The sequence below is a fragment of the Elephantulus edwardii genome, unplaced genomic scaffold (assembly GCF_000299155.1).
Source record: "Elephantulus edwardii isolate Elephantulus edwardi_28Jun2011 unplaced genomic scaffold, EleEdw1.0 scaffold00077, whole genome shotgun sequence".
Lineage (NCBI taxonomy): Eukaryota > Metazoa > Chordata > Mammalia > Macroscelidea > Macroscelididae > Elephantulus > Elephantulus edwardii.
In genome coordinates this window covers 12,394,592-12,416,890 of record NW_006399827.1, presented here as the reverse complement: position 1 = coordinate 12,416,890, position 22,299 = coordinate 12,394,592, and the positions used below count along the sequence as shown (strand labels likewise).

At 52.0% G+C, this 22,299-nt stretch overlaps 1 protein-coding gene across 1 annotated transcript; it reads right to left on the bottom strand.

The window, feature by feature from the left end:
* Nucleotides 1-308: 308 nt before the first annotated feature.
* On the bottom strand, nucleotides 309-21,932 carry MLLT6 (myeloid/lymphoid or mixed-lineage leukemia (trithorax homolog, Drosophila); translocated to, 6). Its single transcript, XM_006889364.1, has 20 exons — nucleotides 21,821-21,932; nucleotides 20,477-20,556; nucleotides 19,966-20,020; nucleotides 19,654-19,763; nucleotides 18,016-18,119; nucleotides 17,706-17,799; nucleotides 15,562-15,720; nucleotides 11,980-12,078; nucleotides 8,566-8,788; nucleotides 7,463-8,077; nucleotides 6,859-7,040; nucleotides 6,478-6,586; nucleotides 5,292-5,358; nucleotides 4,965-5,110; nucleotides 4,355-4,552; nucleotides 4,177-4,268; nucleotides 2,736-3,085; nucleotides 2,196-2,286; nucleotides 913-1,269; nucleotides 309-350 (listed from the first exon to the last, which is right to left on the bottom strand). Exons 1-20 carry the CDS (start codon nucleotides 21,927-21,929, stop codon nucleotides 309-311), a joined length of 3,282 nt encoding a protein of 1,093 aa, XP_006889426.1. The 5' UTR covers nucleotides 21,930-21,932.
* Nucleotides 21,933-22,299: the final 367 nt, after the last annotated feature.

The following is a 22,299-nucleotide window of genomic DNA, read 5'->3' as shown; positions in this document are numbered from 1 at the left end:
CCCACCTTGCTCTCAGGGTAACCCCAAAACATCTGCTGAGGGTGGGGGCTTCTAGACAGGCTTACAGCCTGTCCTCCCTCTCCGCCCCCTCACAAAGGGGCCAGTGCAGAAGGGGAGGAGACTAGGTGGGCAAGGGGCTGCCCCTCACTCTCAGTCCTTGGCACCCGGCGTGCCCACCACTTCCTGGGCCACCAGCACAAGCGCTGGGCCAGGGGTCTCCAGTGTCTGAGCGCAGGTGCCTGCTCCAGGCTAGGGCCCCTCAGGCCAGGATTCCCCCCTCCTTTAGGGAGGTCAGGAGAGGTGTGGGTTTAGCCTTTCTCCTGGTTAGCTGAGGCTCCTTTGTCAGCGGTCTGGAAAGAGAGGAAGGTAAGATGGGGTTTGGGAGAGTTCCAATTGAGAACAGCTTCGTGGACCTACAAAGCTACAGTAGGGTACAGAAAGGGAGCATGGCTGACACCCTGGTCTCAGCTCTGGTGAGGCCCACATCAGGCCGCTATGTGAAAGTGGGGTGGTTGCCCTGCACAGGGTGCTTAGCTCATGCGGTCAAGGTCAGCATCTGAGGCTAGGCTGTATGCCCTCTCAGGACAGCGAGGTCTTTCTCTCATTGGTCCACCAGAGAGGGCCTGTTCCTAATTGGTCTGCTCAGAGAGGAAACAGCCTTTCCTAACTGGTCTTCCCAGAGGGATGCTGTTTTCTAATTGGTCCCATTACTATTAGCCCATGCTCAGAGGGTGCCTTCCTTGGCTCTGCAGGAGAGCAAGCATGTGACAGCACAGGCATGTGCTCCAGAGACTGTGTGTGAACAAGGCACTCTGCTGACCTAGGGGCTGCTCTGGTTCTTCTGATGATGCACCTCTGCGCAAGACTTGTCTTCCCAGGAGGACAGGGGAAGGCCCCAGGCCCCATACTCACCCCTCCTTTGGGGCCACTGCCACTGCCGTCCGCCCCTGACAGGCTGAGGAAGGGGTTGGTCTGGGCAGTGAGGACTGGAGGGCCGCCTGCTGCTGCTACTGCTGCAGCCGCAGCTGCTGCAGCCATGAGGCTCGTGTTGTTGCCTAGTGAGGGGCCCACCAGGGCTCCAGCCGGCAGCAGGGGTGGTGCAGATGCTGTGGGCAGCAGGCCAGGGGTGCCTGCAGACAGCAGAGGGGTCGAACTTCCTGCCAGCAGGCTGGCCATGGGCAGCTGGGAGCCCCCGGCCATCTGCAGCCGCTGCAGCTCCCGTTTCTGCTGGATCTGCTGGATCATCTGGTAGATGACAGTCTGGTGTTCCTGCAAAGGTGCCAGAAAGGGCACTGGCTGGGGAGTGGGGTGTCTCCAGGATCTCTCCCCACTGCCAGCTTGGCCTTCTTGGCCCAGGCTCCATCCTATGAGGCCTGAAACTTGGTCAGAGTTCTGTCTCTAATTCTCCACTTCCGGCCTTAGCTACCCTACAGGACTAGAGGTCAAACCCGTACTCATTAAACAGGAAGTCTGGTCCTCAGTAAATGTGGAAACCACAAATGCTCCTAAGCTAAGCACCCCTAAGCTGGTAGCCTCCTAAACTAAGAACCACTAGACTAGGTCATTGTTTCTCAACTGCAGCCCTTTCTTGTTTTGTCTTTTTCATTCAAGAGTCATTTCTTTTCCATAGATAGTCTCAACATTCCCCAGACCCAAACAACATATGAAGGTTTACATCATGAAATCTTGCTGTTCCCTCTCCTGTTCCCATTCAGACCCTGTATGTAAATCAAATGACACAAGTGCTTGTATATCTAATGTTCCTTTATGTTGAAAATGCTTATGTTCTGGAATTTCCCCCCCGACTTCCTTAATGTTATTAAAGGTCTGAATTCCTTTTTTCAAAGGGGTTCTTGGCAGAATCCATCAGAGAACAGAGAAAGAAATTGCTCTGGTTGTCGGGGCAAGGGGATCACCTGTTCAGTTACCTCACCACACACACCATGGAGTTACAGAAGTTTCTTCCTGAAGATTCTGGATGTTAGGGTTAGAAATGCTCTGTAGTTCTACTGAGAACTTGACACCCTCCAGGTCCCCTCACTAGGCTGTGATCTGGGGCCACTCTAGCATCTCTTCCCCAGTTCCCAGAGATGCTCTGATAGGTCACCCTCACCCCATGATGGGCCCTTCCAGGTACTGCTGAGTGTGAGCAAGCCTGGTGGGCCTCTGAAGGAGCCAGGAAGGGAAGAGATTACCGGTGTCAGCTGTGGGGAGGCCAGGAGCTGCTGGAGCTGCTGGAGCTGCTGCTCTTGCTGCTGAAGGAGCTGTCGCTGCTGCTCGGTTAGGCTAAGGCAGGGGAACAAAACATGAACTAAGGAGAAGAGCCAGGAAAGACTCCCCTATTCCCCCCACCAAGCTCCCAGACCCTCAGACCCAGCTCGAGAGAGGCAAGGATGTGAGACCTTAGCCGACTAGAGCGATATATAGTCTGAGTGCAGAGTACAGTGGGAGGGACACTAGTTAGATGGAAAAGCTTCCTCAGAAGGAAACCCTGTCTGGGGTAGCAGAAATACCCAGAATATCGGGTCCCTGGAGAGCTATCATCCAGGGGACACGCTATCTACACAGTTTAGGGGGAGGCCGTGTCTCTGCCGAGAGACCAAGAGATGACTAGGTTTGTATATCCTGTGAGAGCAGAGGGCATTTCTCCTTCCTTGGGATTGTTGACATTGGGGGGTATTCCTCCCAGAATCAGCCTCCCCCCTTCCCTTCCCCAGAGCTCATTCTCCCCTCACCTGTTGAGACAACCTGGTAGCTGCAGCGTGGGGGCCCCACCAGCCTGGCTCAAGCCTGCAGGGTTGGGGGCGGCAGCCCCATTCAACCCCCCTAGAAGCCCATTGAGGGGCAGGGCCCCGCTGCTCGCCAGCCCTCCCAGCAGCCCCTCAGCCATGGGCATGGCCCCTAGCCCCGCTGCCCCAGCTGCCTGCCCCAATCCGTTCTGTGGTTGGGGTGGGAGCGAGGCAGGGGCCCCAGGCAAGGCCAGAGGCAGAGTAGCAGGGCTCTGCTGGAGCAGGGGCAACGGTGGGGGCGTGCTGTGGAAGGACAGCGACGAGCTGCTGCGGCTTGGGCAGCCTGAGTGTGGGTCCTGGGAAGGGAGGGGGAGGGAGGGGTCAGAGGAGCAAGGGGCCAGCATGGTGTTTCTGGCCCCCGGCCCAGCACCCACCAGTAGTCTCACAGAATGCAGGCGCCCATGCCTCATCCCCCCCACAGGCAGGGCCAGCCCGAAGAAAGCAGCAAGGCCCTAGGGTGAAGACTAAAAATCTAAGCAGTCTTCTGCAAATCGTGTTTACTAAGCATTTCCAGGGTGTCCAGCACCTCTGAGGACCCTTGCTTAATAATGAGTGACAGTGACAACAGCAATAACCACCTAAAGAACCAGACTCAAGGTTTAGTGCTTGACCTGTATTATTATTCCCAAGTTCTAAGTGAAGCCATTGATTCTTAACAGGTCAGGTAACTGAATTCAGCATGGCAGCTGAATTGAAAGGTTCAAATGCCACCTCCACAATGCAGTGATGTGAGTGTGTGACCTTGGGCCCCACTTCTCTTCACCTCAGAGTCCTCACTCATACATAACGTGAGTGTAATAGTAGGGTATGTTCCATAAAGTTATTATGAAGACTAAATAAATCAGCACATTAAAATCTCAGCAAGGGTAAGTGTGCAATAAATGCTTGTTATTATTAGGATTATTATTGCTCAATCACACAGTTAATAAGTAGGGGGGAGAGAACAAGAACCCAGTCTGATTCCAATAATAACCACAGTGTAACAATAACAGCTGCTACCCTAACCACCACCAATTAGAGAGGGATTATTTTGCGGGAGGCACTATAATAAAGCCTTGGCAAATACTTCTCAAAAAGCCCTTCCCTAACCACCTTATCTATGGAAGGACTCCCCCTCCATTCTTATTCTCAGCCCTGGGGTTTTTTTTTCCTTGTTAACACTGCTCCTGCTTTATAATTATTTACCCTCTCCTTGGCTTTGGTCGTCTATCTTTAGGAGCAGGCTGTGCCCGGCTGGTTTTAGTCACTTCATGTTTTGCTAGTGCCTAGCACTGGGTAGACACTTAATAATTATTTGTTTAATAAAGGAGTCAATCATATCCTTGTCCAGCCTCCAAGAGTAGCAGACACCCTAACCCTCCCACCCCGCAACTGCTGGGGCGCCCACCTCAGAAGACGTGGACAGCGAGTTGTCCAGGCCCAGGCTGTTGTTCTTTCCCGGCGGGCTCTTGCTGGTGCTCAAGGAGTCGCTGCTGCCGGCTGAGGATACGGGTTCAGAAGGGGAGGTCAGGGGCTGGGTTGGGGCCAAAGGCGCTAACTACCGTTGGCTTTGCGAGACCCCTCACCTTGGGGAGGCAGGCCATAGGGACCAGGGACAGGGCCGTTGGCAGCAGGCAGGGCGGCAGGCAGGGCGGGGAAGGGTACAGCGAGCTGCACGTTGAGAATCTGCAGCCGCTCCTTCTTGGCCGTCAAGCTCAGGATCTGCTCCTGGAGCCGTTGGTTTTCCTTCTGCAGAGCGTGCAGCGCTTTCAGCATCTCCACGACTGTAGAAGAGAGGAAAAAACCTGAGGCCTCCCCTGGAGGGGCGGGGTGCGGGCGGGGCAGGGGGGTGGGGCTAGGGGCAGATTGGCAGGCCCGAAGGCGGGACTTGCCGGAAGGGCGGGGCCTAACGGGGGCGGGGACACAGGTGAGCCGAGAAAAGCCAGACCTGGGAAGCCAGAGGTGTTGAAGACCCCTGATAGGGTCGATTGGGGTCAACGACATGGGAAGGGCTGGAAAGGCAAATGCTGGGGCTCAGTCATCCCTAGGAGGCAGTGAGGGCCTTTGGTGGAGTAAAGCCTTGCAAGGGATCAAGGTGAGGTCTGGGGTGGGGGGCGTTAAGAGACCTCAGAGGAGAAAGGTGTCAGGGTCTAGGGTTCCTCGGACCTCTCCCAGGCTAGCCCCACCCCTCCTCACTGTTGACTCCGGCCTCGCCATCGCTCTGCTTCTCCAGCAGCTGCTCCATGTTAGTTGTTCCTGGAGCTGCGGGGTCTAATTGGCCGCCCCCGCAGGGCGCTGACGCTGTCTGGTCGAAGAGTGCTGGAAGGCTGCTGATGGGGGACCTAAGGTCAGGAGGGAAAACCGGGCTCAAGCTTACCTTGTGCCCCCAGGATCGCCTCCCTCGTTCCATCCATCCCCTTGGTCCCCGCTTTACCCCGGTGCCCGCCTCTCTACCCCTATCTCCCTCGGGTGTCCCTCTTAGCCCCCCCCTTTCCCTCCCCCAACCGCCGCCCCCTCCCTCACATGGAAGACAGACTCTCCTGGGGGGAGGTCCCCCGACACCGGAAGCTGCAGTCCTCCAGGTCTGGCTCTTGGAAGGAGAAGGAGGAGCAGGGATCAGTGGGGGTGGGTTCTGTCAGATTTGCAGACCCGCCCGCCCGGGGAAAGGTGCGTGACCCAGCACCTCATGGCAGACCCTGACCCTGGGTCTCTCAAGTCCAGATCTGAACTTTAAGGTGAAGGGCTCTGTGATCCCAGACTTGGAAACCCGGTCCCTTAGGAGGCGAGGCCCTGGGATTTTTTTTCTCTGTAGACAGAGAATCTCCCGCTACCTAGCTACTTTCAGATCCACCTCGAAGTTTCTTTCCAGGATACGTTAGAGTTAGAGAAATATGACACTGGCTGTGTGACTCTGAAAACATAACCAGCTTCTCTGAAGTAACTATTGGGAGTATTAAATAAAATAATAAACGTGAACCATTTAACTGACAGTAAACAAGCCCATAACTGTAGCTATTACCATGATTTAACGTTATGACTCTTTAATAGTCATAAACTTACAAATCAGAATACAAAACCCTTTGGTGGGCCGCAGAATTCCGATCTAGGTTTCAGAAAATTTAGCTAACCTTTTCTTCAGGTCTTGCACCTGGAATGGGATCCAGCCTCTTTAAGGTTTGGCCTACCTGACAGCGCGGCCCTAAGGCAAGCCCCGCCCCCTGGCCTGACAGGTGGGGTCGTGCACCAATCAGCTTACTGGGGCTGGACTGACTCCGGGAGGGAGGGGGTGGAGAGTTTGAGGCCCGCCCATTTAACTACTAAATACCCGGAGATTATCCAGCTGGAAGGACTACAGTAAACATGGGTTCCAAACACATCAGAGGCCACTTAAAAGCAAGTGAGCTTTGCTGCAGTGGTTAAAAGCACTGTGCCTGGAGTCAGGAGCCCAGAATTTGAGTTCTAGCTCCGCCATTCTCTAACTCAATTCCTACATCAAGTCATCATTTGTCCTGAGATAGGGCAGCAATTCTGCCCTGGCCTGTCCTTTGCCTGGTTCTATAGCACGGGTGTCTCCTGGTTTGTTGTATGTGGTAGTACTTTATTGCAGAGTAGGCAGAGGGAGGGGGCAGCGAGAAAGCCCTCCCATCCTTTCTGAGGTCACATGCAGGGGTTCCCCTTTGGGAAGAAAAGGAGTCAGAAACTTGCATACCTGTGTGGCTGCTCTCGGTTTGGGTGAGAAGGGGGTTAACGGTGCCCATGGGGGTTCCAAATATGTGGGTAGAAGGAAGGCTGAAGGTAGAGCCAGCCAGAGAAAACACCTGAGAAAAATGAGGTAGAGTCCATGGTGGTTATTCTTGAATCTAGGGCACAACTGTGTGTACTGGAGGGGGTGTGTGTGTGTGTGTGTGTGTGTGTGTTTTGGGGGAGCATGCGGTGAAGAGTGGTGGGAAAGAGAAGAGCAGGGAAAGGGAGATGTTTGGGTGGTGGTTAGGCCCCATCTCTCAATCAGAATTCCCACTGAAGGCTAAGGCACTCAGCAGTCTGACCCTCACTTGCCCAGAGGAGGGGTACCCACATTCAGTGGCCTCACCTGAGTGGTGGAAATAGAAGCAGAAGAGGAGGGGAGGGTGCTGGTGAATGGGGAGCGGCTGAGGCGGGGCAGAGCAGAGGTTCCTGGGGGCCCCAGCAGGCTGGAGGAGAGTGGGGTGCTGCAGACAGCCCGCAGCATCCCACCCCCATGGGAGATAGGGTCCTTATTACTGGTGTAGATGCCTATGGGCACAAGGACAGGGGGAAACTTCCAGTCACTATCCCCAGACCTCTCCTCAGTCAGTATCTCATGCTGCCCCTCCCTAGGGAGAATAATTCCCCGGATCTGGCCCCTCACACTGTAAAATCTTGCTGCAAAGATGCCATTTCTGGTGACAATGCCTACTTATAGGCTGCCCTACCTTGAAGAATTCACTGGGAGTTTTTCAAATGCCCTCCCCAAATCTGTTAGATCCTATTAGCAGTATATCTCAATTTTTCCCACTATAGCCATGCTTAAAGACTGGGACACGGAGTGTCTTGGAGGTCACTGTCACTTCCATCCTTTATCCCTGTGGAGCAGTTTCTATCACTCTAACTGCCTGTTTTTGCATTATCCCCTCACAGGGCTGGTTGGGCCAGGCCCTTCCTCAGGGGTCACTAACCTGCCCCCAGCAGAGGGGACTCCAGGCTTAGGCTGGGCAGACTCCCAGAAGGCCCAAAGGTACGGGAGGCCAGGCCACCCAGGCCAGAGCTGACCAGGGAGCCTCCAGAGAAGGGCGAGGCAGCTGTGGCGGTGAAGCCAGCCAGCTGGGCACCAGGCAGGGAAGGAGCGGTGGGACCCCCAGCACCCTCCTTGTTCCGGCTGCCTTTGGGACGGCCTGGGCCATGTCGGCTCCTCTTGCTGGCTTTGTGCTTCTTCTCCTTCAGGCTTGTCTCTGGGATCTCCTCAGCAGGAGCAGGGGCAGCGCTCAGAGTGGGCATCCGCTTGTGGGTGCCTGCTGAGGGCGTGGACCCCGAGACATGGGGAGACTTATAGTCTCCAGGGGAAGGGGCCCGGGTCCGGCCTGAGCTGGAGGTGGTGGTGGAGAATCGCATGATGGGCCCAAAGCCAGAGAAGACCACTTTCTGCTCAAAGAGATCAGCCTTGGGGGGTTCAGCAGCTGAGGGAGAGGGTGGGGCTGAAGGGGTGGGGGCTGCAGGCTTGGAGTACTTGTCCTCCTCTGGCTGCTCCAGCTTGGGGAATGCAGAGAAGTCAGGGGAGTTCTGCAGGGACGAGGCTGTGCAGAGGGAAAGGGAATTGCAGCTAGACCCAGACTCCTTTACTCTGTTCCATATCCTACATGCAGGGGTGGGAAAGAGCTGGTCTGGGGTGGGGCAGCCTGCTTCCTGACCCAGCTCTGTTACCAATAGTCTCAGTGTCCTGAGCCAAATCCCTTCCTCCAGCTCTCCCAGTTGTAATAAAGTAGAATAATTGCCCAGGCCAGCTAGATTGTATGAGAGGATACCAGTGCTTTCCAGAAGGCACCATGCAGCACAGCATAGGTGATAATGAGTAAGGTCATGGGGGTGGTGGGCTGGGCTCTGAGAGGGAAGGAAGGCCTGAGGGGAGGGCATGGAGAATCACTGGTGGGGATCCCTTATGTTTATGCTGAGCCAATTTAAAAAGTAAATGAGATGAAAAACCAGTATGCAAAGTGCTTGTAAGAAAAGCTCTGGGCAACAGACTATGCCCCCTCCCAGTTTCCTTCAGGAACCCCTCACTCACCTGCAGGCTGGAAGGGCCCCCCAGAGGAGGAGGAAGAGGAGGAGGAAGAGGAGGAGGAAGAGGTGGAGGTAAAACTGCTCACACCTTTTCCACTGCTCAGTTTCTTCCCCTTGTGACTCAGGTTATGGCTGGAAGACTTTTTCCCCTTTGAGTCCCTGCTGCTCTCTGAGGTCTCCTGACCACTGGCCTCATGGTGGGAGGAGGAGGAAGCTGAGGAGGAGACCTGAGTGGGGAAGAGAGAGGAAGGCCTTACCAGCAGACTGGAGCCTGGGCTCACCCCTACCTGGAGTGCAGCAGACAAAGGCTCAAGCAGGCAGCTCAGAAAACACCCTCAACAGAGCTGGGGAACTTCTAGATGTGAGCTGGTGGGGAGCACTCAATCTGAACCCACAAAGGTGTCTGATTTCCATCTCAAGGAGGAGGGATGACAGGGAACAGGGCAAAAATGAAAATTTTCTTAGAAGCAATATAGATATACTTTGTTTTACTGCGTTTTGTAGATTTTTTTTTTTAAACCAAATTGGAGGTTGTGGCAACCCTTCCTAAAGCAAGCCTACAGGTGCCTTTTCCCAACACTATGTGCTTACTTTATAGCTCTGTAGCGCATTCTGACAATTCTTGAACTTTTTCATAATGCTGGTTGTTGTTGTGTACCAAGCCAAAGCTGACCCTCAGGTGGGTTTTCAGAGGCAGTTATCCACACAAGAGAAGACGGCCCATCCTTCTCAGATCAGTTGGTGGCTTCAAACCACGTGCCTTCAATACTGCAGCACAGCTTCTTACCACTAGGCCACCAGAGCTCGTAATGGTATTCGTAATGGTATTACTTACTTCATAATGGTATTACTTACTTAATAAAGTGTAAACATAACATTTATATGCTCTGGGAAACCCAGACAGTTGTGTGACTCGCTTTATTCTGCTATTAGCTCTATTATGGCAGCCTGGAATTGAACCTGCAGTATCTCTGAAGTGTGGCTATGACTTGTTCATCTACCTTCTCATTCATTCAAGAAATATCAAGGCACCTGGGAGGGCTTGACCTGCGCTGGGAAGAGGAGCCACAGGGAGGGAGAACGGCCTTCCTTGGGCTTCTCCAACTCCTACCACTCCTTCCCTGCTTACCTCCAGTGGCAGCCACCTGCCTCACTGCCCACTCGGGATTTCATAGCCTGAACTTCCATGTGAGCTGAGCCCAGCTTTATGCTCCTTGTCCTCCTGAATCCAGTTTCAAGCCCCTGTTCTGGGAAGCCTCCACTGGAGACCTGGGGTACACGGTCACTCTGTCTTATTTCCAGAGTGCCATGTACTCACATCTACCATGTTAACAGCCACTGGGTATGGAAATCAAGCATCCCTGAATCTGAGGGCAGCAGGAAGGTGGTAGAAAAAGTGGACAGGGACAGTGCCGGAGTCTGGCTGGCTCACTGTTCACTGGCGGATCTCAAGCTCACCGAGCTCTTTCTGTTTTCTTATAGCGCTAATTATGCCTGGATGGGGAGTTCTAAGAAGCATAACTCCAGATACACAGTATGAGGTCAACAAATAGTAGGAATCCAGGAAGCTCTGGTGGCCTAGTGGCAAGATAGTGTACTGCAATCCCAGAGGTATGCGGTTCAAATCTACCAGATCCTCTGCTGGAGAAGGAGGGGGCAATCTCCTCTTGTACCAGTCAGATCTGATTTGACGGTACACATAAAAAAAAAATAGTAGGAATCCGACTAATAATTATTTTTAGGTGCTGCTGGGTCAACCATGATACACAGTGATCCTATGAATAACAGATCAAACTTTGCCCTACCCTGCATCATTCTCACAGGCTCTGCAGTGCTCAAGCCCACCGTTCCAGTCACTGTGTCAATCTATCTTGGGAGTCTTCCTCTCTTTCATAGGTGCTCTACTATTCTAAGCATACAAACTACAGTTATTACTAAAATACTGCAAGAGACACCAGGATGTGCTTTTAAGGAAAAAGTTCCTCAAGGTAGACTTCCTAGGTTCAAATCTCAACTCCACTACTTACTAGTTATGCACTGTCAGGTAAATCACCTAATTTCTCTGTTTCTGATTTCTTCTAAAAAGACCTACTTTACTAGATTATTTTGAAGATTCAATGGGCTATCCCCTTGTTCTACAGTGGTGAGTTAATACTTCTTACTAAGACACAGGTGGCACTTTCTTCCTGGGGTCTCAGGACCTGGCCCAGTCCCTGGTCCAGGCTAGCACAATTAACAGGTCCTGAATGGAAGAATGGAGGGGGAACAAGAGCCACCCTACATAGACCCTCCCTGGGTGGAGCCCTGGTCTCTGTCTTCCTCTTTGTTCTTTTCAACAGCTGGAGTTCTGAAGGGAGCCAGATGTGGTCCTGAAAGCAAGAAAGGAAAGGGCCTAGGGGGAGGGGCAGCTAAACTGCTGGGCCACAGAGGGTGCTGGGAGGGGCTCTGGCATGTCTGAGAGGACACTGAGTGACCAGAGAAACTCCCAGAGCTCTGGCTCTCTTTCTCTACCTGTGTGCAGAGTTAAGGCAAGGTTGCAGGCCACTGGGAAAGGTCAAAAGGCATGGACAGCAGGCTCTTCCAGGTGAGCCCTGGGAGTGGGGAGGAGAGAGGGTTGCTGGGACAGTTGCCATAGTAACATCACCCTAGAAACCTGATACCTTAGTCTCCTGCTAAGATGCCCAGGGCTCTGCCAACTGCATGGGAGAAGGGGGATGGAAGTGAACTGGGCAATAATGGACAACAGGAGGAAGCATTTTCTCCAGTCTCCAGTTCTTGCAAAAGGAGGGCAGATTGGAGGGAGGGTGGCTCTGGCTTGGATTAGACACTCTGGCCCCGGGTGGGCCCTTGTGTTACCCATCCAGATGTTGTCCATTTCTGGAGACAAGCCTTACAGTCTGTGCCCCATGAAAGGGTGGCTGGGTGGAGGTTAGGGGGTGTTGGGTAGGGGCCTGCCCATCATGATTAGGACTCTCAGTGCCTACAAGCTGCAGCAAGTGGGGTTCTGGTCTGATGACAGACTTTCGGTGTTTGCCTGACAGTAGGGGAGGTGTGAGAGAAAAGGGGTCCTTTCTCTGGTGGAAATGAGCCCAGGAACTTGGAAAAAGTGGCCTGAGTACTGTACCCTCCCACTCTGCAGAGACAGAGGTGAACATTCTGACAGCAGGAAGGGTGGTATCCCTCAGCCCATCCCCACCCTCATGACTGGTCAGTGATTGGCAGAGCTGAGGATCCTTGGCCTTTCTAGACTGCAACCAGAGGACTGGAAGAGGTACACGGAGGTGGTGATGTGTGGGAAGCACCTTAACCTGAAGCTTCAAGAAGGGCACACGGGTCCCCTGAACCACCTTTACCCCTTGTGTCCTACCTCCCTCCCCCTAGAGCTCTGAGACCAGGACCCCATCCCTCTTGAATATACCTTGTCAGCAGTGGGGACCACAGGCAGGGTGAGGATGCTGGGAGGTGACTCAGGCCGCTTCTTGTGCTTCTGTTTAAGGCGTTCTTTGTCCTTCCGACTCTAAGGAGTTAAAGGAGTGCTGTCTGGTGAGGAGGATTATGATAGCTAGACATGGGGCAATGACATTTATTTAGGGATGTCTTCAAAGAAATCATGTTCCTCTGGAAGAACTAGAGGGCCTTGACTAAAAGGAGTAGCACAGATAATGGACTAAATTATGTGTCCCTCAAATATGTGTTGTAAATCTCAACCTCTAGGTTTGTGGTCATAATCTCATTTGGGAATGGGTTGGTTTTGTTAGTTAATTAGGCAGGTCTAGTGTAGGGTGAATCTTGTGTCCATCTCTTTCCTTGGAGATTAAAAAAGAGAAAACAATTGCAACAATGTTGCTATAATAAAAACATGACAGTATGGAATAGAAAAAAAAGATAAACCAAGTAAGAAAAGCAGAGTAGGAAAGAATTTTTGGTTGGGTTTTTTTTTATTTTACATTTTTTGTGTGTGTACCGTCAAATCAAATCTGACTGGTACAGGAGGAAATTGTCCCTCCTTCTCCAGCAGAGTATCTGGTGGATTTGAACCATGAAAGAAAAATTGTAAGCTTCATGAAGACTACCCAGAAGAGCAGAAGCTCATTAGAAAGACTTCCCTTATGGTCGGAACTCTGGCTGAATTCACACTTCTGGCCTTCTGAACTGTGAGGAAATAAATTTGTTTCATAAAGCCACTCCCCTGTGGCACTGCTCTCTGGTACATAGGACAGGATTTGGTCTTGGAAGTGTGGTGCTACTCTAAAAATTACCCAAAATATTGCAAGTAGTTTGAGCATACATCAATGGGGCTGAAAGAGTTTCAGACCTGTTGCTGAGTCGTACTCTATTTGATGGCAACTAACAACAAAAAGCCTAGGTTGCCTTGATAAGACTATGATAGAATTATGGAAGTCAAAGCAATTCTGCTGATGACTTTGGGAAGAAATAAGAAGAGCTTACAGTGAAGATCTCTATCATTTAAGAGAAAATATATGGTACCAGTAATAGAAAGTAGTGAGAAATGTGGCTGTTAAATGTGCTCCTAGTACAACTTAAAAAAAGCAAATGATGAATATGTCTTTGGACAATGCAGGAAAAGGGATGTTTTTCATGGAATGGGAAGGAGTTTGTCTGAATGATGCCCAAATTATTTGGTGGAAGGTAGACCTTTGATATCTGGCTGAGAAGATCTCTAAGCAAGATCTTAAAGGAGCCCTGTGGTTTCTCCTTACTGCTTACAGTAAAATGAAGGAGAGGTGTGTGTGTGTGGGGGGGGGAATGGGCTTAAAAAACTGAACTGTGAAAAATGAAAACAAAACTTAAAAGATCTGGAAAACTCTATTATACAAGCTAAGGGCATGTGTGCTAGAATTTTCTCCAAGGATGTAGTGACAATAATCTTTTGCTAAAGAGATTAAGCCTGTGATAGGTGGATCTAATGAACTATCACTGTAGAAAATGCATCAACTTAGGCTGAAGGAGGTAGAGAAAGAACACTTTCTGCCTGCTGGAATGCTATAGGCAAGAAATAAGCTAAAGGAACTACATCTGATGTCCTCCAAGAAAGAAAAGAACCATCCCTGGAACAAGCTGGAGACCAGCAGACTTGTCAGGAGTAGGAGAGCAGGGCAGCCTAGGTTTCAAAGGGTTGAACCTGGCCTATTGGGTTCCAAAGGGCAAGGCCATAACCTCCTAGGTTTCAGAGACAGGTGTTTATCCCCTTGGTTCCAGAGTCTGGATCTGCTGCTTAGGACTGCCAAGAAGATGAGACCACTGCCCAAAGCTGACGGGGCAGGGCTGCTATGCTCAAAGGAACAGGGTTGCTAGTCAAATGGACTAGGACAATGTGGCTGGTCAAAGCTGAGAGAGTAGAGCTGCCATCCCAGTGGGTTTGAAAGCCAGAGCTGAAGCCCAGGGCCAAGGGGCCTCCACCCAGAGTCCAGAAAGTATGGCCAATACCCAGGACCTAGATGGGAGGGCCATTGCCCAGATGGTCTCAAACTATACAGGATTATTTTTAAAGCCTGAGCAAGAACGCAAGTTGTTCTGCTGGATTTTGTCCTTCCTTGGTGCCCATAACCCCTTCTTTCTCTCTCATTTGTAATAGGAATGTCTACCCTGAGTCTGTCTACCTTTGTACCTTAGATGTAGGCAACTGTGGCCTAGATTGCACAGGTCCTCTGATGAAGAGAAATTCTGCCCCAGAATGGGACAGACCTAATGTCTCATCCATATTTCATTAAGATTATTCAGAAGATGGTATTTTGAACTGAGAATTGATTTAAGATTTTGGGGAAGTCAACCTCAGAGACTTAGCAGGGATGAGAATGGAGAGAGGGGAAAAAAATTAATAGATAAATTAGGTAAAGTGAAAATCAATGTGAAATAAGGGTTTGATGATGTGCTGTAATTAATTAATTGTAATGAATGTTATAAAACAAAATGCATGTGAATGACTGAATCAAAACCAGTATGACTTCATGCAAATTAAAAAATGGAGAAAAATTGTAAAAAAATTTGAGGGATGAAATTATGGATTGGGTGTGTTTTGTATGTGGCAAGGACATTAATCTGGGGGGCAAAAGGCGGAATGCTATGGAAAGAAAAGCATCCCCCCAAAATACATATAATAAACCTAACCTCTCTGTACGATTATAATCTCATTTGGAAACAAGCTGTTTCTGTTATGTTAATGCAATAGGACCAGTGTAGGGAAAATCTTAAGTCAATCTCTTTTGAGGTAGAAAAGAGATGAAACAATGCCACCAGCAAGCAGAGATGGGGTAAGATAAATGACAAGCCACATGAAGATTGCCCAGAGGTAGAAGCTCACAAGAAATAAGGACCCTTCTCCAGAGCCAGAAAGAGAAAGACTTCCCCTAGAGCTGGCACCTTAAATTTAGACTTTCATCCTCCTGAACCAAAAAATAAATACATGTGTTAAAGTCACTCACTTGTGGTCTTTCTGTTACAGATGCACCACATTACTAAGACAGACAGGTTCCTGTGAAAGCCAACAGTTCTTCCCTTCATCCCTATGGCCTGCTAAAAATAGCCTGTCCCATTATCATGCCAGTAACACCAAAGCACCATGCACACACACCTGCAAGGGCCTCCACCCAGGGATGCTGAGCTACAGGAGCAATGAGAACCTGGGCTGCTGTGATGTGCCCCATGGTAACACGGAGGGGCAGGGGAGCACAGGCAGGCTCTCTTATGAACCTGGTGCGCACATGCTTCAACTGTGGGCAGGGGCAAAACAAGCTGGGCTTTGAGGATGCTGCTCTGCCACGGTGAGGGGAACCACACAGAGACAAAAAGAGTCACAGGCAGGACACGACCTCCCCTCATCCTCCATGACTTTCATGTTTCACTTCCTCAGGCCCCTTCTGTCCCTTGGGGCCTCAGAGGAAGGGTGGGGGGCAGGCCTCAAGCCCTTGGGGACACCTTGAGGTCAATTCTTGAAAGAGATGTGTGTATGGGGGGTGGGGGTGCAGGAGAAGACTTTTACCTTCTTCTGGCCCTTCTCATGGTGGACAGGGTGCTTCTCCTGTTGGCTGGATGGAGAGGCTGAGCGGCTTCTCCGGCCGGTGATGAAGCCACTGCTGCTGCCACTGCTGCCCCCTGTGCCTCCTCCTCCTGCCCCCCTGCCAGTGTGTCGTGATGTCTTCTAGGGGAGAAAATAAGATGAACTGTCACACCCTCCTCTCACTAGTCTAAGAAAACATTTCTGGAGGTCAAATGATGCTCAGTCCCTCCTGCCCTGCTGACCACCAAGAAGACTTATCTTTGGATCGTCTGCTTAGCAGGAGGTGGGATTGTCAGTCTGAACACTGGAGATTCCTGAGTTGGCTTATTCAATGCTCAGTTTTGGCAAAAAGGAAGAACTTGTGCTGGCCCCTCAGCAACGCAGAGTTGGAGGTAAGACAGGGTCCAGACCACCTGCCACTCTTTCTTTAGTGCCTTCCTGACTCAACTCTGCCTCCATTTCTAGGGTAAGGGCTGTGCTGGGGGCCTTAAAGGGCAGTCCCTGCTACCTTAGAGTCCACATTCTCTCTATCACCTCTGCTCCCTTGTTCATCCCTTCTACCAAATATGGTGGCTCCTCTATTCTAGAAGGCATGCTGCCTTCACAAGTGGGGAAATAAACAAAAATCTTTCCACTGCCTCTCCCTCCAGCCAGGATCCAGCTCTCGCCTGTCTCTTGCCTGGCCTTATGGCTTCCACCTGTCCTGGTCAACAAACGCTGACAAATCCAAGGACTCATTCCAGGCTTTATCTGACCTAATCCCTACCTGGCATGGGGTGTCACTCCTACTCTACTGAGCCCTGGATCTCCCTCTCCCAGCTCTCCTCACACCTCGGTTCACCTGGCCTAAGTGGAGACCCTGGAGACTCCTGGTCAGTCTTACAGGCCTGGAGCTGCCATCAGCATCTACCAAATCTGAATATCTCTCCTCAGCGCCTCCTACAAACCAAACCAAGCTCCCTATCTTGTCCTAAGTTATCATCAACTGTGAAACCACGGCAACTGTCTAATTTATGCTCCAAGCCAGGATTCTTCTGAAAAATGAAAAGTGCTATTAATAATTACACTAGGGTAACAGGCATAAACCAGTAGCGTTTGGGGCAAACTAGGACACTGACACCCTACAGAAGTTAGCTGCTCTCCTCGTTCATGGTACCTTTAGATACTCAAGTCCTATTCACCCAGTGTCTACAGCCTGGAGACTAGGTCTAGGTGTCCCCTTTAACTCTTCTTCTCTGCCAGCCCGCAGCCTCTGATCCAGGTCCCCAGTGGTGGCTGCCTGGATAATCTTCCTAAAACACAAATCTGATCATGTTACTCCCTCGCATCCAAATCTCTCCAGCTGTCCATGGCATGGGGGTGAGGTCCAAGTGGCTTCCTGGACAGGCTGCAGAACACGCAGCCACTTCTGGAACATGCCAATCTTTCCACAAATAGTGACTCATACCCTTTCTGGGCTTCTCCATGGACCCCATAAGCTTGGGGCAAAAGTTACCAGATCTAGCCTAGCCTGAGCTTCCTTATCTCCTGCCTCATCCCCACCCAACACCCACTTCTTCAGCCACTCCTGTTTGTTCTCATCACTAGACCTGTGTCTCTGCGAGTCCCTCTGCCTAGAATGGGTTTCTCTGTCCTGCTTAGCAGGTTCCTTAGCAGCTTTCAAATCAGACTGCTGTGTTTTGGACTCCTTATACCACCTCTGAGATAAATTATGTAACCTTGCTAAGCCTCACTTTACTCAGCTGTAAAATGGACAAAATGCACTTGATGCTGCACAGAGGATTATATAAAATAACACATGCAAAGTACTTGGAACAGAAGCCGGGGCATGGCAAACCCTAACAAGTGACAGCTCTCATCATTACTATTTCCACCTCAAGACTTAGTTTAAATGCCACATCTCTGGAGCCTTCCTGACTCTCATAGGCAGAGTCTTCATTCTGTCTTTTGGGATGGACTGTTTGGGCTTTCAAGATATGTTCTGATCTAGTCTTCATCTCAAGGGCAAGGACTTGTCTTGTCCATCTCTGTTCTGTTCTGCCAGCACCGGAAATGCGTCTGGCCCAGAGCCCATGCCCTCTACACAACAGCTGACTGCTGGTTCCTGCCCGACACGCACAACTCACCATCTTGCTGAAGTGGTATTTGCAGTAGCCACAGTACTTGACGTTGTCAACCTCCAGAACTTCTTCCTCACACAGCAGGCCTGCCATTTGGGCACTAACCAGGAGAGGTTAGCTGAGAGGGGCTCAGCCACAAACCAGACCAGGCACCTCCCTCTCCCGCTCCTGGATCCCTGCTAGGGTAGACCAAGACCAAGCAAGGAAGCAGTGCTGTCCTCGTGAAAGAGACAGCAGCAAGGACGACCTTCAATGGGCACAGCGCAGTTGGCCCTGTTTCCTGAGCTCCCTGGGGCTGGGAGGGCAGGGGTCTCACCAGGTCACGTGGAAAGCCTGTCGACATCCATGGCGGTTACAAGTCATGCAGGCTCCTGAGGCAGCCTTGCTCTCCCGGCCTTGCTCCTCACAGATGTAACAGGTCTGCAGGACACAGAGTAACTGTCCCCTTCTCACAGGGCAGCCATTCTGCCTGGGCATTCCTTCTGCCCGCCTTTTCCTTAACGCTAGCCTCTCTCAGTGATCCTAGATGAGTGCTAGTTAATAGAATCTTATACATGATGGAAACATTCTGTATTCTGCAGTGTCCCATACAGTAGCTACTAATCACAATAGCTACTAGGCATTTTAGATACGGTAAGAATGACCAAAGCTGAGTTTTAAATTTTATTTAATGTTGGCTAGTTTACAAGGAGCCCTCATGGCACAGTCCAGAGGGCGCTGCCCTGCTAAACTAAAGGTATGACAGTTCGAATCTACCAGCTGAGAGAGAAAGATGGGCAATCTATTATGAGTCAGTTCCAACTCAATGGCCTTAAGTTTGAGTTTTTTCTGAGTAATTAATTTAAAAAGTTGGTTAACACAGTCCTGGACAGAGCTCTGTAAGCCCTGAGCCTTTGCACATGCTGCTCCTTCAGTCAGGAACTTACACGAAGTTGCCAAAGGAACTTTCCCCCAAAGGTTATTCCTTCTCATCCCTCAGATTACACACAAAACATTTCTCTTATCTAAACTAAGCCCTTGTCACAAGAGATGAAGACCCTCAACCAGGTGGACTGACACCATGACTGCTGCACTAGGCTCTAGTGTGTTAGGAAATGTGAGGATGGCGCAGGATAGGACAGGATTCAGGCCTGTTCATAGGGTCTCTATGTATTGTCCTCAACTTGACGGCATCTAACAACTATTAACAACAAGCCCCTGCCACATACTCTTTATCTCAGTGCAAGTTCTTTACCACACTTATCACATTTACTATTTGCCTGGTTGGTGATATTTATGTTATGTGCCCTCTCTTAAAAAATGTATGTTGCGCAGGGCAGAATAAGCTCAGGGAGAGATGGGTTTGGCCACAGGAGTGCCAGTAGCAGAAAGGTGTGTGTGATGGAACTGAGTGCCACCCATGTCTAGCCCAGCTGCCTGATCCCACTGCACACTATGCGCCTGGCGCCAGGCCTGGCAGATAGTAAGTACTCAGTAAAATGTGACCAGTGAATGAATGAAATACTTGCTGGGGCCTACCCTCAGGCCAGCGAGCTCTGTGACAACTCACAGACACACAGTTCAAATCACCAGCAGCTCCACGGGAGAAAGATGGGCTATCTCCTCCTATGCAATTTACTGCCTCTGAATATAAGCGACAGGGTCGGTTTCTCCTCGGTGGTATACAGCAACACAACAATGCTCTGGCCAGGGAGCCCATGATCTACTTTGAGTTCTAGAGTGTATGTGGGCACATGGCATGTGTGAGACAGAGAGAGACAGTGAGAGAGTGTGAGTGTAAGTGGTTCATTGTTGGGTGTTTGTGTGTGTATAAGCGGTTCACTGTTAGGTGCCCACTAGTCTTTTATAGTTCCTGAAAGTATTGGTGGGACAGAATCAAGGTACACTGGATGAAAAAGAGCTGGAAGGACCCAAGGGTGGAAGGGGGTAACAAAGCCCAGCAGGGGCCACTCACCTTGTTGAAGCGATCATGAGGCACATACTGTAGGACGATGGGCTCCATGGTGAGGACGTTGGCAAACTGCACCTCAGGGATGTAGAGGGCACACACCACATGGGCCCAGCCTGGGGTAGTGTAGGGCCAGCCTCAGCTGTGGTTGGGGAGCCTGAGATCCCCACCCCTTACCCCCTCACAAGGCAGACAGGCCTCTCCTCCAGAATGACCCCACCAGATTCCAATGCCATCCAGGAGAGGGCAAGCGAGCATCCACTCCCACCTCAGTCCACCCTTGCCTTCTGAGCCCCCTACTCTGAGGGCCCCCCTCACCTCCATTATCTGTTCTCTTCAATGCCCCATCTTTGTGTGGGCACAGCTCACATCTCTGCCAATGCAAGGAGGCAAGGGAGTTTAGAGGAGGGACTTCCAAAGGGGGCGGGGCTTCCCCAAGAGGGGCGGGTGGCTGATAAACCGGGCCCTCCCCAAACTTTCGAAAGGCCTCAGAACGTAACGTATATACGACAATATCTGGGGGTAGGGTGGATGAGGGTATAGGAATGACAGAATTGGCTCTGAATTGATACTGTTGAAGATGGGCTAAGGCGTTTGAGCCTGCTCAGAACATTCCCTTAGGTTAGAAATTCCCATAATAAAGTCAAACAAACAAAACCAAAAAGCCCCATGCTTGAAACAGAGGAAGAGTGAGTGACAGAGATGGATGGGGCTGCTGATAGGCTCTACATGACAGAACGAAGGCCCACCCTCCTCTGCCTCAGCCCGGAGGAGGTGCTCAGGTGTGTGGGCGGGGAAGGGAAACAGTGAGGGGGAGTCTCACACTCACCACCCTGGCCGCTCGCTCCTGAGATTCACATTTCCGGCAGAACCAGGGTCCTGTTGGCACCTGGACGATGCCATAGCAAGCTGGGGGTGAGAGGGAGGGGGAGAGAGCATTGAGGCAATCTGTCAGTCAAAAGCTTTCCCCCAGAGTGACTGAAGAGGCAGTGGGGTGGGAAGACTCTAAAGGACTCGATCCACTTCCTGCAGGGGGGACGTTCCCCAGTCTGGGAGTCACTTGCTAGACAGGAGGGACTACAACCAACACCCAATAGCAGCCAGCCTTCAACCACACAACCCATTCAGGCAGCACTCCAAGCAGGTGGCAGTCTAAATCCTTGATCTTAAACTTCTAGAAAAACCTCTTTCCATGCCCTATCTGGACATCTCTCCCAGTTCCAGCCTGTCCCAGTCCTCAGAGAAAATGAGAGGGGTAACAGTTACCGTTATCGCTGATATTCAAACATGTTTTGTTGGGGTGTGTGTGTGTGTGTGTGTGTGTGTGTAAGGGGGGGTAGTGCTTCTTAAAGGGCCAGTAAAGGAGAAGGCAGGAAAGTTGGGGGCCCAGAAATCTCATGTTCTGCTCCTAACTTTCACAGGTACAAGTCAAAAGTCACGTCAGAGGACCAGCGCAGTGCTGGTAATCAGAGGAGAGTGGCGGGAAGGGCAGAGAGCCACGGGATTAAGGATTGTCCCGGGAAAGGGGAGGGGGCAGCTGGCTGTGCCAGGGAGGCGGGAGATGCCAGCCTGCGCCCTCGGCAAGATTCCTCAAGGAGTTAACTCCCGAACCATGTGCTGCTGGGGGAAACTCCAAACCTCCCTCCTCTCCATTCCCAGCCCCCTGCACAACCTCACTCCTATCTTCAGCTCTTCCCTGGAGGATTTTAGGAGTCCCTTCTCCTCTGGGACTCTTCTCCTCCCTTCCTAATTCTGCTCCTCCCAGTATCCGGAAGCAGGGTGGGGGGTGGGGTGGGGGTGGTGACCCCCCCCTTGCCCTCTCCCTCTGGGAGCTGGGACCAAAATAACCAAGCGGGAGGGGACACCTCGCAGGTAAACATGCCCCCAGCAGCCCCGACACTGGGGCTGTGGGATTGCACTCATTGCCCTCTAGACTCTCCCCAAACTCCCTCAACTTGGGGTGGGGGGCGCAGGACTGGAACAATAGGCAAGAAAACAATGCCTGACCCGGTCCTTCAGGACGGGGTGGGGGGGAGTCCCCACACCTCCCTTTCCCTTCAGGTGGAGTGGGGGAGGGGCACCCGAGCCCCGGGAGGTCTCCCGAGGGCGCGGCTGGGGGTGCCCCGCGCGCGCCGCCCCGGGTCCCGCCGCTCTCCGCCAGCCACCCCCGTACCTTGGTGGACGGCCACGCTGCACGCGTGCCCATCGCAGTAGACCAGCGGGTTCTCGGCCCAGCCCCTCTCGTCCGAACATACGCAGCAGCCTCCTACCATCTCCTTCATACTCCCATGAGCTCCCTCCGGGGCTGGGGCTGGGGGCCGGCCGGCAAGGGTCGGGGGTCAGGGGGGAGGGAGGGAGCGGGGGGCCGCGCGCCTCCTCGCCCCCTCCTCCTCCGCCGCCGCCGCTTCTTTTCTTTGCCTCCTCCTTCCTCCTCCTCGGCGTCCTCCTCCTCCTCCTTGCTCGCTCTGTCTGGCCGCCCCCCCCGCCGTGCTCTCGCCCTCATGCCCCGACGGGCCCCCCCCCCCAACAATGAGAGCCGCACGCCGGGCTCGCCCCCTCCGCGCCGCTTGCCCAGCTACCAGGGCCGCCCGGTCGCCGCGCAGCCCGGGCCCGGCGGGGGAGGTGCCGAGTGGCACATCGCGGGCGCCCGCC